A 14467-nucleotide genomic window follows, 5' to 3' on the forward strand; every position below is an offset into this window, starting at 1 on the left:
GAGGAGCCATGAAGGACATATAGAATGAATGGAAAATTAAATCCTCAAACAAACAAGCTGTCCATCTGGGGCCTGACACGAGAGTCATCCAGGGAGGTTTGGTTGAAAGAGTGATTGAATATGATTGCAGCAGAAATTTGGGCAGAGCTGGACATCTGTTAAATCTTATATGGATAGTCCCCTCCTACATCAATAATGAGGCAAGCACAAGATGACATAATCACTCAGGAGCAGAAGATGCTGTCACCAAGACCAGATCTTTCTCCAGCTGAGGAGGCTCTTTAGGGCCCCTTTCATGTCCTTATTCCTAAGACTATAAATGAAGGGGTTGAGCATGGGAGCCACCACTGCATACAGCACAGTGGCCACTGAATCCTCAGATGTGTAGGAAGAAGAAGGACGCAGATACACCCCAAATAAAGTTCCATAGAACAATGACACCACAACAAGGTGGGAACTACAAGTGGAAAAGGCTTTAAGTTTGCTCTGGGAGGAACGAAGTCTTAGGATGGCTGAGAAAATGTGCATGTAGGAGATAGAAATAAAGAGGAAAGGAGCAACAAAAATAAAGCTCCCCAGGATGTAAACAACCAACTCATTGTCGTGGATACTTGAACAAGAAAGCTTTAGCAATGCATAGAGTTCACAGAAAATATGGTGAATTCTGACACTTGCACAAAATGACAGTGTATCCATCAAGAGGGTGTGGATCAAAGGATAGATGTTTGTGATAATCAGAGCCAGAGACAATAATGTGATACAGAATTTGGGGCTCATGGTTATGGTATAGTGAAGAGGGTGACATATGGCTACAAATCTGTCATATGCCATTACTGCCAAGAGGACATTGTCCAGTTCTAGAAACAAAATTAGAAAATACATCTGAGTAAGGCATCCAGTGTAAGATATGGACTGGCTCAGGGTTTGGATATTGAGCAGCATCTTTGGTATAGTGACAGAAGTGAAGCAGATGTCAACCCAGGACAGGTTGGCTACGAAGAAGTACAGGGGGGTGTGGAGATGGGAGGTAGAGCCAATGGCCAGGATGATGAGCAGGTTCCCCACCACAGCAACCAGGTACATGGACAGGAACAGACTGAAGAGGAGGGGCTGATTCTCAGGCACATCTGACAGTCCCAGGAGGAGGAATTCTGAGACAACAGTTCGATTGCTTCCCGCCATGGCTTCTGGTTTCTGTAAATATGCATTGGAAGTACATCTGTCAACACAAGCAGAGGCAATCTGGGAAAACATGCACAGCAACCTTCATCCTTGGCTGAAATAATACTTGGTGACACTTGGGAAGGAAATCCAACCTGGAGTAGTGAGGGCAAGAAAGTGTGTGGCTCCCTGGTCATGAGAGAATGCAGGACAGGTGAGCTAAGGCCTTTCTTGTGACTTAACTCAGTCAGGAGCTCCTCTTCCTTCTCAAGAAGAAAAGAAGGACCAGGCAGAGAAGAAGATGGAACTGAAAGTAAGGCCTAGTTTGGGGAGAGTGGGGAAGCAGCAAAAGCAATTGAGTTGTCACAATGGGTGCATTATTTTATCCATATAGGGGTCAGGGTGATGACCATAAAGCAAAATTCTGTGTGTGCATGTGTGTGTATACTTAGACACAGATGTATATACTTCACAAACATACAGAGACATATATATTCAAATGTATGTATTCATTGAAAAATATATGAAAGCATATTCACCAAAATGCTAATAGTGGTTATCTCTGGCATGTGAGATTTTAACTTAAATCTTTTTTTAATGTTTATTTATTTTTGAGAGAGAGAGAGAGAGACAGAGCACGAGCAGGGGAGGGGCAGAGAGAGAGAGGGAGACACAGAATCCGAATCAGGCTGCAGGCTCTGAGCTGTCAGCACAGAGCCCGATGCAGGGCTCAAACTCACAAACCGTGAGATTGTGACCTGAGTCAAAGTCGGACGCTTAACCGACTGAGACACCCAGGCGCCCCAAATCTTTTTTTTTAACAATAAACATATATCAACTTGCTAAACTATGTTCCAAGGATGTTAATATTTCTTTCAAAAGGTTTCTGTGATGGACTAAGTTTGAATCATAAGCACAATTAGGGGCTCAAGACTCATGAAACCTTGTCATACATAGGGCATCTCTAAGAAATTATGTCTTTGCAGCATGGTATTGGCATAAAAACAGACACATAGACCAATGGAATAGAATAGAAACCCCAGAACTAGACCCACAAACGTATGGCCAACTCATCTTTGACAAAGCAGGAAAGAACATCCAATGGAAAAAAGACAGTCTCTTTAACAAATGGTGCTGGGAGAACTGGACAGCAACATGCAGAAGGTTGAAACTAGACCACTTTCTCACACCATTCACAAAAATAAACTCAAAATGGATAAAGGACCTGAATGTGAGACAGGAAACCATCAAAACCTTAGAGGAGAAAGCAGGAAAAGACCTCTCTGACCTCAGCCGTAGCAATCTCTTACTCGGCACATCCCCAAAGGCAAGGGAATTAAAAGCAAAAGTGAATTACTGGGACCTTATGAAGATAAAAAGCTTCTGCACAGCAAAGGAAACAACCAACAAAACTAAAAGGCAACCAACGGAATGGGAAAAGATATTTGCAAATGACACATCGGACAAAGGGCTAGTATCCAAAATCTATAAAGAGCTCATCAAACTCCACACCCGAAAAACAAATAACCCACTGAAGAAATGAGCAGAAAACATGAATAGACACTTCTCTAAAGAAGACATCCGGATGGCCAACAGGCACATGAAAAGATGTTCAACGTCGCTCCTTATCAGGGAAATACAAATCAAAACCACACTCAGATACCACCTCACGCCAGTCAGAGTGGCCAAAATGAAGAAATCAGGAGACTATAGATGCTGGAGAGGATGTGGAGAAACAGGAACCCTCTTGCACTGTTGGTGGGAATGCAAATTGGTGCAGCCGCTCTGGAAAGCAGTGTGGAGGTTCCTCAGAAAATTAAAAATAGACCTACCCTATGACCCAGCAATAGCACTGCTAGGAATTTATCCAAGGGATACAGGAGTACTGATGCATAGGGGCACCTGTACCCCAATGTTTATAGCGGCACTCTCAACAATAGCCAAATTATGGAAAGAGCCTAAATGTCCATCAACTGATGAATGGATAAAGAAATTGTGGTTTATATACACAATGGAATACTACGTGGCAATGAGAAAAAATGAAATATGGCCTTTCGTAGCAACATGGATGGAACTGGAGAGTGTGATGCTAAGTGAAATAAGCCATACAGAGAAAGACAGATACCATATGGTTTCACTCTTATGTGGATCCTGAGAAACATAACAGAAACCCATGGGGGAGGGGAAGGAAAAAAAAAAAAGAGGTTAGAGTGGGAGAGAGCCAAAGCATAAGAGACTGTTAAAAACTGAGAACAAACTGAGGGTTGATGGGGGGTGGGAGGGAGGGGAGGGTGGGTGATGGGTATTGAGGAGGGCACCTTTTGGGATGAGCACTGGGTGTTGTATGGAAACCAATTTGACAGTAAATTTCATATAATAAAAAATTTTAAAAAATAAAAAATAAATAAAAAATAAAAAAAAAAAGAAATTATGTCTTTGTATCTTTGTCTCTCTTTTCAAGTTCATGTTGTGGATTCCACAAAGGCTAAATGCTCATGTGGTTTCATTCCACTAGATAGAAAGATTTACATTAATAAATCTGAAATTCAGGTAAAATGTAAACTTAGTAAAATCTGATCTTAAAATATTGACTCAAAAATAGGCAGATGATGAATAATCAAATATCCATGGAAAAAAATGAAAATTTTTCATGGATATTCACTTAAAAGTAAAATACATGTTTTAATCCATGTGCTTTTAAGAAAAAAATATTTTGGTTCATCAGATTTTCAGCCCACTAATACCCTCTTCAAATATTAAAAGTTTACAAAGGAAAGAATGACATCTTTCTGGTTCACCACTGAATCATCATGGCCTCAAGCCAGCATAACACTGAAATCAAAACCTGGCAACAATAAGCATATGCATAAAAGAATAATGAGGCAAAAATCTCAATACATGCAAATCCAGTCTAGCAAGCAATATATTGGAGGGATAAGGCATCAAATAAGAATATAAAAATGATTGGTATTATGACATCTACTAATGCAAATAATCATATGAATTGATGGTAGGAAAAACTACATTATAAATCTAATCGATGCTAACATGGCACTTGTAAAACTTCACATTATTTCTTGATTTTTACAACCTGTAAGCAGGATTGGAATATAAGCCTGATTCAAAGCACCAGAGTCTCTATGTTCTTTCCTTCAAGCCAACTGCCTCACCCAAAGCTCTCCCTTCAGACCCCAACTTTCACTGGGCCTTCTGCAACTCATAATCTGTAATCAATGTCTTCTCAAAGCATTCCCTCTACCTTCTGCCTTGAAGGAGGCTTGGCTCTATACCCTGAGGGCACTACTTTCTTGCAGCCCTCTTCAAGGTAAACTATCTTTTCTTCTCACACCCCATATACCTCAGGGTAAGGAGATAGGGTCAGTGACCTTTCCTCCTCCCAGTGCTACTTTTCAGCCCAGTAGTTCTTCTCCATTAAAAAAAAATCCCAAGAGTGACATCAGCAAAACTAACAGAAGTAGGAGCTCCGAGAGCCTGTCCCTCCACAGAAATAGTGAAAAAAAAAATAGCAAAAATAGAATCAATGTTGTCAGAACTCACAAAAATAGTCAATTATTTCCAAAAATCAATCACATGTTGAATCAAGAAAAAGGCAACTTAAACACAGTAGAACATTCTGGTGTCTTAACTTTAGCCTTGCCCCCATATCCCTTCCCAGCACAGCAGCGTTTTGAAGATGGCAGCCTACATTCCCATTGTAATACTTGGCTCAGAAGGGAGGAGAACAGATTTTGTTCCCAAGGAACTGTGTTTGTCTGTTTGGACCTAGCTGGAAATTCCCTGAAGGTCTGACACAAGGCACTGGCCCTCCTTTCACCTAACTCAGAACTCCCTCAGGACAGAAAAGTAGGTAAGAAGGTATTCCTTAAGAACAATGAACAAGTCACTGCCTCTTAGGGCAAAAGATTACAGTTGAGACAAATAATAGACATGTCAAATGTCTTAGAGGAAAAATTGGGGAAATTTACTTTTGGGGAATATTGATTTTGAAAAGCTTCTGTTTATAATGGGAAAATATAAAAAGTCATATGCATGCCCAGGACTGGATGCATGCTCAGAAAAAACCTGATAAGCTTTCACCTCCAACTGGTATTTAGGATCAGATAAACACAGGCAATGGAGGCTAAGATATAGTTATAAACAGACTGGCTAAGCTTTGAAAAAGTACACAACATACAGCCAAACTTCGAAGACCAGGAGACTAATTTATTCTTTTTATTTATTTTTTAAAAACTTGTTTGTCTGTTTGTTTTGGGGGAGAGAGAGTGTGAGCAAGGGAGGGGCAGAGAGAGAGGAAGAAAGAGAATCCCAAGCACATGGAGCCTGGCGTGTGGCTTGATCTCACAAAACATGAGATCATGACCTGAGCCAAAATCAAGTTTCAGACTCTTAACCGACTGAACCACCAAGGTGCCCCTCTTTTTATTTATTTCTTTTTCTCCCCTCCAGTTTAAGAAGATCTCTGGAAAACTATTATCTGACCAAAAGCTAAAACAACAGAGACTTCGGAGACCACACAGGATAAAACAGGTTTTGGAAAATAGTTTAGAGGTCACCAAACCAACAAGCAACTACAAACCACAGAAAGCAACAAAAACAAACCCTGAATAGAAGAAAGAATGTAATTTCCAGAGATACCTCATTATAATATTCAACATGTCCAGTTTTCAATGAAAAATTATGAGGCATGCAGAGAAACAAGTAAATATGGCTCATTCACAGGATGAAAACAAATTAAAAAAACTGTTTATAAAAAGGCACAAACATTGGACTTACTACAAAAAGACTTTAATTTTTTAAATATGTTCAAAAAGCTAAAGGAAGCCATAACAATATATCAACAAATAGAGAATATCAACAAAGTGATAAAAATTATAAAAAGGAGCCAAATAGAAAATGTGGAACTGAAAAGTACAAAAATTGAAAGGAATAATTCTGATAAAGTATCAATAGTATATTTGAGCAGATAGAAAAAAGAATATGTGAACTTGAAGATAGATAGACTGAAATTAGTGTGAGGAACATAAAGAAAAAAAATTTTTTAAATGAACAGAGTCTAAGAGACCTATGGAACATTATCAAGTAGACCAACATATGCATTGTGGGAGTCCCTGAATGAGAAAAGGAGAGAGGAAAAAAGGCCAAAAGGAATATTTAAAGAAATAATGGCTGAAAATTGCCCAAATTTGATGAAAGCATGAATCCATACATTCAAAAAGTACAATGAATTCTAAGTAAGATAAAAACAAGCAGACCCACACCAAGACATACTATTATCAAATTGTCAAAAGCCAAAGACTAAAAGAGAATCTTGAAAGCAGCAAAAGAACAACTTGTCATTTACAAGTAATCCTCAATAAGACTAACAATTTCTCATCAAAATCCGTGGAGACCAGAAGGCACCTGGGTGACATATTTAATGTGATCAAAGGGGGGGAAATGTCAACCAAGAATTCTATATCTAGCAAACTTATCCTTTAAAAATTAAGAAGAAATTAAGACATTCCCTGATAAACTAAATCTGAGAGAATTCATTACTAGTAGATCTATCCTACAAGTAGTGCTAAAGGGAGCATTTCAGGCTGAAAGGAAAGGACACTAACAGTCACTAGTGTGACTATCACTTCAAGGACACTAACTTGAAGTCATACAAAGAAATAAAGAACATCAGTAGAAATAAATACATAGGTAAATATAAAAGTCAATATTAATGTAATTTTGGGTTTTAACTCCTTTTTTTCATTTTAAATGTATAAAACAATCATTATAAAATAATGTTAATGAGCATACAATATGTAAAGATGTAAATTGTGTGAATAACAACATAAAAGGGGAAAGGTGGAGCTGTATAAAAGCAGCCTTTTTGCATACTACTCAAGTAAAGTTGGCATTAATTCAAACTAGATTGTTACAAGTAAAAGATGTTAATTATAATCCCCAGGGTAACCACTAAGAAAATATATAGTGAAAGAAATTATAAGGAAATCAAGATGGTAAATAGAAAATACAAATCTAACATAAAAGTAGACAGTAATGGAGGTATTGAGGAACAAAAATGATATAAGACATATGGGGGAAGAAAGAAAAATAGTAAAAGGAAGATCTTATCAGTAACTACTTTAAATGTATGTGGATTACATGGTCCAATTAAAAACAGAGAGTGGAAAATGGATTTTTAAAACATAACCCAACTATATGCTCTATACAAGATACTTTAGATCAAAAACACAAATAGATTGAAAGTTAAGAAATAAAAAAGATGCCATGCAAATAATAACCTAAAGAGTGCTGGGGTAGCTAATACTAAAATCAGATAAAATATACTTTAAGTCAAAAATATGAGACAAAGAAGAATATTAATGATAAAAGGGTCAACTCGTTAAGAAGATATCACTATTGTAAACATATACACAGCTAGCAACAAATCACAAAATATATGAAGCAAACACTGACCGAATTGAAAGGAGATATAGCCAGTTCCACAATAATGGCCAGAGACTTCGATACTCTACTTTCAATAATGAAAAGAACAACCAGATAGAAGATCAATAAGGCAACAGAGGATGTGAACAACATATAAAGCAACTAGATCTAACATACTTATACAGAATACACCACCCAATGGTAGGAGAATACACATTTTTCTCAAGTGTACATTAAACATTCCCCAGGATAGACCATGTATTAAGCCACAAAATAAATCTCAGTAAAATTTAAAATATTTAAATCATATATACTATAGTCTGCAACTGTAATGGAATGAAACTAGAAATAAATAACAAAAGGAAAACTGGAAAATATGCAAATATGTAGAAATTAAATAACACATTTTTAAACAAACAATCAAAAAAGAAATCACGAGGGAAATTAGAAAATACATAGAGATGAATGAAAATGAAAAACAACATACCAAAACTAATGGGATGCAGTGAAATCAGTGTTCAGAGGGAAATATCTAGTTTTAAACACCTACCTTAAAAAGATCAGGAATAAGATAAGGATGCTCACTTTTATGAATGCTATTCAACATTGTACTAGAATTCTAGCCAGAGCAATTAAACAAGAAAAAGAAAGAAAAATCACTTAAATTGGAATGTAAGAAGCACAATTATCTCTATTCACAGATGATTGTATCGTACATATAAAATCCTAAAGAACCCATCAAAAAAATCTCCTAGATTTAATCATCAAATTCAGCCAAGTTTCACCATATGAGATCAACACACAAAAATCAGTTGTAATACTCTACACTAGCAATGAACTGTGGGAAATCAAATAGCTATGTCCTGGGTTAGGAGATTATAGGGAATGCATTGAAAAGCAGAAAACTGCTCTCTGGCTTTGCTAAAAACAGCGACCATGCTTTGCTTATCTACTTAATGTATATCTAGGGGTTAGGCCCTGCCTATACTCATAAATTCCATAAGCCATGTCATCGCATGGAATATTTTACCCTGTCTTAACTTGTTTTTCTGCACGTTTTCTATATGTTCTTACTGGCATGTAGCCCACCAACGTATTGCTCATTTCTTCCCTAAATGTATGCTCAATAACTATGGGAGCTTGACAGTAGCCACTCGGGGAGACTTCCCTTAGCCTCCCTTTCACCTCTCTTGACTTGCATGGAGTCTTTTTTTCTTTATTTTTTAATGTTTATTTATTTTTGAGAAAGCAAGGCAGAGAACGAGTAGGGGAGGGGCAGAGAGACAGGGAGATACAGAATCCAAAGCAGGCTCCAGGCTCTGAGCTGTCAGCACAGAGCCTGACACAGGGCTCGAGCCCACAAACCATGAGATCATGACCTGAGCCAAAGTTAAATGCTTAACCAACTGAACCACCCAGGCACCCCTGCATGGAGTTTTGAGTAATCCTTTGAGCCATCCTTGGCTTTGTTTGGACAAAGCTGAAAGCCAAACCCACAATGAACAATGAAATTGAAATTAGGAAAATAATAGCATCTATAATAATAACAAAAAGATGAAAACACTTAGGAATAAATGTAACCAAGGGGATACAAGACTTATACATTGAAAACTATAAAACATTGCTCAAAGAAATTAAAGAAGGTCTAAATAAATGGAAAGACTTACCATGTACATGGATTGGAAGACTTAATATTATTAAGATGGCTATACTCACAAAGTGGTCTACATACTCAATACAGTACTTTTTAAATATTTATTTATTTTGAGAGAGAGAGAGAGAGAGAGAGAATGAGCAGGTGAAGGGCAGAGAGAGAGAGGGAGAGAGAGAATCCCAAGCAGGCTCCATGCCTGACACAGGGCAGCACAGAGCCCGACACAGGGCTCAATCTCACAAACTGCAAGATCATGACCTGACCCAAAATCAAGAGTCTGACACTTGACTGACTGAGCCACCCAGGCGCGCCATCAATGCAGTCCTTATCAAAATCTCAATGGCCTTTTTTGCAGAAATGGAAGAGATAATCCAAAAATTCATAGGGAATTCAAGGGACCCCAAATAACCGAATGATCTCAAAAGAAACAACAATTGTATACCTTATTTTACTAGACACTTGTGGTTAAGATTGTAGCCAAGTTTTGGCATTAAATGTAATGCTGCTTCTTGAATAAGTTAAATAGAACATTATTATATGTTCTATTCCCAAGAATAGAATTCCCAAGAATTCCACTCCTAGGCATATACCTAAAAGAATTAACAGGTGTTCAAATAAAAACTTGCACTTAAATGTTCATAGCAGCACTATTCATAATAGCCAAAAAGGTGAAAATAACTCACATGTACATCAACTGGTGAATGGATAAACAAAATGTGGTATAGCTGTATAATGGAGTATTAATCAAGCATGTAAATTAATGAATTACTACGTCCTGAAATATGGATGAAAATATTGAAAACACTGTGCGAAGTGAAAGAAGACAGACACAAAAGGCCATATATTATATGATTCCATACATATGGAACATCCAGAAGACACCAATCTAAAGAAACAGAAAGCAGATTGATAGTTGCCAGAAGCATGGGGGAGGGTGAACGCAAAGTGACTGCTTAATGGGTACAAGGTCTCCTTTGGGACTAATGAAAATGTTTGGAACTATATATAGGCAATGGTTGTACAACATTGTCAATGTACTAAATGCCACTTAATTTTATATTTTATATTTTAAAATGGTTAATTTATGTTATGTGAATTTTACCACAATAAAAAAAGTCATAGAAAAAATTAAAAAGAATACTTTGCCCTTTGAGGCCCCTGCTGTCCAGCCCTTTTGCCCACTGCTGTCTCTCAAAGGAACCATTCTCTCTCATGCATTTGTGAAGACTTTGCTGCAGGCTCACAGTCCCTTCCACATCTCATTCTTGCCTCACTCTGTCCAAGTGGCAGACCTTTGTTTAAGTTTATTTATTTTTGAGAAAGAGATAGAGCAGGGGAGGGGCAGAAGGAGAAGGAGACACAGAACCCAAAGCAGGCTCCAGGCTCCAAGCAGTCAGCACAGAGCCTGACATGGGGCTCGAACCCATGAACTGTGAGATCATGACCTGAGCCAAAGTTGGATGTTTAACCAACTGAGCCACCCAGGCACCCACAAGTGACAGACGCTTGTAATCCATTGACCCCAACCTCCTCTCTGCCATCCTCTCCCTGCACCCTTGGGAAAGGTAACCCAAATGACACCAATCACAGTCTCTCTCTCTCTCTCTCTCTCTCTCTCTCTCTCTCTCTCAGAATTTGAAAGTGGAGTAGAGGCACACAGAAATGGAAAATGGAAGTGGTTGGAGCTGAGTCGCTGAGCGCAAATCCTTGGAGACAACCAGTGTGAGTTCCCACCAGTGAGATTCCCGAGGTGCTCTGGTTCCCATCCTTCCCAGTATCTCGATATTCAGCTCCTAACTTCAATTCTGTGAGATCCTCCACGTGTCCCCAGCGAGCCTCCTCGTTTAGTCAGAGCTGCATTTTGTCTCTTAGAACCAAAGTACTCCAACTCATACAGATGAGAACCGTCAGTGGGTTTCAAGCAACAGCCTCAGGAAATGCGGGGTGATTTGGGTGATTCGCAATGACTTACTGGGTGAAGCTGGGGGAGGCCAACAGACTCCCATTCACATCGCAGGACAGGGAAGCAGAGAACCCAACTGTCACCAGTGCGCAACCTGGACCATGTGTTCTCCGAAGGCAAACTCTAGGTAGAGTTTGGGTACACGCTGCCGGGAAGCCATTTTTAAAGGTGACCACGTGGTACACGGTCACGTCTGATGGTCTCGGGTAACCCAGAGCCTGGGAACCACTACTCCAATCTTGACATGATTGCGTCCAGACCCAGAAGGAACCTTCCGGCCTCTCTCTGACCTTGCTGGTGGGGTCCCTTAGCGCAGGCAGCCAAAGTGTGGAGACGTCAAGAAAACCCACCTCAGAAAAGGTCCTGAGAGTTGTTGTCACATTGCCATTGCAATGGTAGCTGGGTCTCCAACCTCCCCGCGTCTCTGTCCTTAATGCAAGAGCACCAAAGAGTGGCTTCCTCACAGTGGTCGCGAGGATATCTGACATTGTTGGGAAGACTTGGAGAGCCACAAATCCCTCTGAAATGTCACCCGGCTGACTGACACTTCTGTGAGCTTGCCTCCTGGCACTCCAGAAGAAACCAATTTCCTCTGCTTGGGAGAGTTTCTCTATGTCTCCTCTGTCCTTTTTCCTCTCTTCCTCCCTCCCTTCTCTTCTACTCACTCTCCCCCTCCTCCTCCTCCTCCTTTCCCTCTCCCCTCCTCTCTCTTTCCTCCCTTCACTCCCAATGTTCCAGACCATGTCCTTCAGATCATTGCCCTAGACAGGCCATCCTGTCCCACCCAACCTAAATTAGCTGGAACAACAAAAGTGCAAGATTAAACTGAAGGGGGGTTTAGAATTTGGTAAAGATGACATTTCAACTCAAAGGTGAGATATGGATTATTCAATAAATTATATTGGGACACCTGGCTACTCTTTGCAGTTAGATCCCAATGTCATTCTTCACACCAAAATAAATTTCCAGTACATTAAAATTTTAATGTACTAGAGGATATGGTGAGTGAACAAGTCTATGTTATCGTGGGTGGAGCCTTTCATAGGGCACACAATCCAGAAATTATGATGAAAAAAAAATGATCACTTAAGTGCATTTAAATATTTAAAATTTTTTTAATTTTATTTTTTATTTTTAAAAATTTACATCCAAATTAGTTAGCATATAGTGCAACAATGATTTCAGGAGTAGATTTTTAAAAAGTGGAGGGTGGGACACCTAGTTGGCTTAGTCGGTTAAGTGTCCAACTTCAGCTCAGATCACAATCCCACAGTTCGTGGGTTTGAGTGTTGGGCTCTGTGCTGACAGCTGGAGCCTGGAGCCTGCTTCGGATTCTGCATCTCCCTCTCTCTCTGCCCTTCCCCTGCTCACACTCTGTCTCTGTCTCTGTCTCTCCCTCTCTGTCTCAAAAATAAATAACCATTAAAAAGTTTATAATTTTTATTAGCTTATGCATAGAAAAGGACCATAAGCCAAGTTAAAATGAAGCCATGGGGAGGAAAAGTATTTCCAATCATGGTAAAGACTTGATACCCTGAACACTTAAAGGACACTTACCAGTCAGTGTGAAAAGTGTGGCTGTCCTGAATAGAAAACAGGCAAGGATACGCATGGACAGTTCTCAGGAGAGATGCCACTGGCCAAATGTCTAATCGCATCACATTCAAAAGGAAACTGGAAGACACCAATATGCTTTTGGTCGCTATGCATTTGGTTTTACGAAGGTGTAAAAGACTGAACATATCCTGTCTGGGGTGGGACGCAGGGAAATGGACACTTTTATCTACAACCGACGCGAGCTTCTGGGGATGCACTTTGGCAACATGCACCAAACGCTTTAAAGAGGGCTTACCCTCTGACCTGACAAGTCCCCTTCTCAAAATCTATGGAACAGAAGCAAATGTACCGGGATATTCGTTTCAGCACCGCTTACAGGACTGAAAGAGGAGAAACAATGACAAGGTCTACCCGCATGGATGGGTTGGAGTAGCTGAAGAATACACGTTTGTGGATCGTGGTGCAGCTCCACTGCCCACACCCTGCCCCCGCGTGTTCGCGTAGAGAAGCTTTACAAGCACAAACAGGTGTGTGTGGGGGGGGCTACGAGAATAAAGCCCGTCTGAAGAAGGAGAAGAGGCAGCAGGGGCAGCAGTGGAGGCAGAAGCGGCAGCCAGCGGGCCTGTTCCCTCTGTGGAGGGAGAGGAGGGGGAGATCCCTGGGGGATGAATGTCAGCTGAACCGATGGGACCCTTGAAGCCCGGGGTCTGGCGTGCACTGTACGTCCCCTGTACGACAGGCTCAAACAGATACAAGAGCTCTAAACTAAGATGACAGGTTTGTCAGAAATGGCCCTTTTCCTCCCCCCTTGATGTCCACCTGGAGGTGTCCACCCTGGCACTGACCCGCTGAGTCCCCAGTGCCAAGTCTGCCCAACCACACATCTCCCGTCATCTGGGCTTGATGTGGTAGGGTTGGCGAGTGTGGTCACAGCAGTCAGTTGCTCAGAGCCTGCCTATCCCTGTCTGGGTACTGTGGACACAGCTGGACCTGGGACCTGGCGTAGGGAGGGTCCCAAGTGACCTTACCAGGTGCCCCCCTCCTAGATGCCTTATTGAACTTCCTCGTGGAGTCATGGCCTGCTATGCCCCAGCCTACCTCCCTTCTACCCTGTGCTTTTCATATGGCTTCTGTCAGGGCCTTACCACTAACATGGAGACCTAGAAGCTAGGCCTTGGCATACCCTGGCCAGGGGTCCTCATCCAGGGTCATCTGGAAGACCCAGCTTGGCCTGCTGTGCAGGGAACACAAGACCACTTCTGCTCATGACCCTGGCACCCTGGGACAGACCCCAAACCCTGCCATGTGCCACTAATGACCAGAGCCAGCTCAGCAGTCTGGTGCATGCACACGGACTTCTGTCCTCAGTGCCAATCTCACCTGGTTGCTCTGCCAGGAAAGCAGTTTTTTTCAGTCCCAAGTCCCTGAGGAAACACCTGCTGGTGTTGCCAGTGCAAGTGAAAAGCCACCACCCAGAATCCTTTCTTCACCTCCTTCCTGAGCTCCTCATATCCGTGCCTAAAGTCTCCTGTACTTGGAGCCCCCACACCACCCATAAGTCTCCCTCCGGCAGTATCCCAGGAAGGGCTGTTGTCCTACTCAAAGATACTCCAAACTCTTTTCCATTCTCATCTACTGCTGGGATGGAGAGCAGTCCACCCTCCCTCAGAGAGATCGTTCATCTACTATTC

At 40.9% G+C, this 14467-nt stretch overlaps 1 protein-coding gene across 1 annotated transcript; it reads right to left on the reverse strand.

The window, feature by feature from the left end:
- Positions 1–243: 243 nt before the first annotated feature.
- Positions 244–1198, reverse strand: LOC125932108 (olfactory receptor 1D2-like). Its single transcript, XM_049644529.1, has one exon. It carries the CDS (start codon positions 1180–1182, stop codon positions 244–246), a length of 939 nt encoding a protein of 312 aa, XP_049500486.1. The 5' UTR covers positions 1183–1198.
- Positions 1199–14467: the final 13269 nt, after the last annotated feature.

The sequence above is a fragment of the Panthera uncia genome, chromosome X (genome assembly GCF_023721935.1).
Source record: "Panthera uncia isolate 11264 chromosome X, Puncia_PCG_1.0, whole genome shotgun sequence".
In the NCBI taxonomy this organism is placed as follows: Eukaryota; Metazoa; Chordata; class Mammalia; order Carnivora; family Felidae; genus Panthera; species Panthera uncia.

Bases quoted from the DNA above. Each gene is read 5' to 3' on its own strand.
- LOC125932108 (XM_049644529.1), bottom strand. From the start codon at position 1,182: ATGGCGGGAAGCAATCGAACTGTTGTCTCAGAATTCCTCCTCCTGGGA.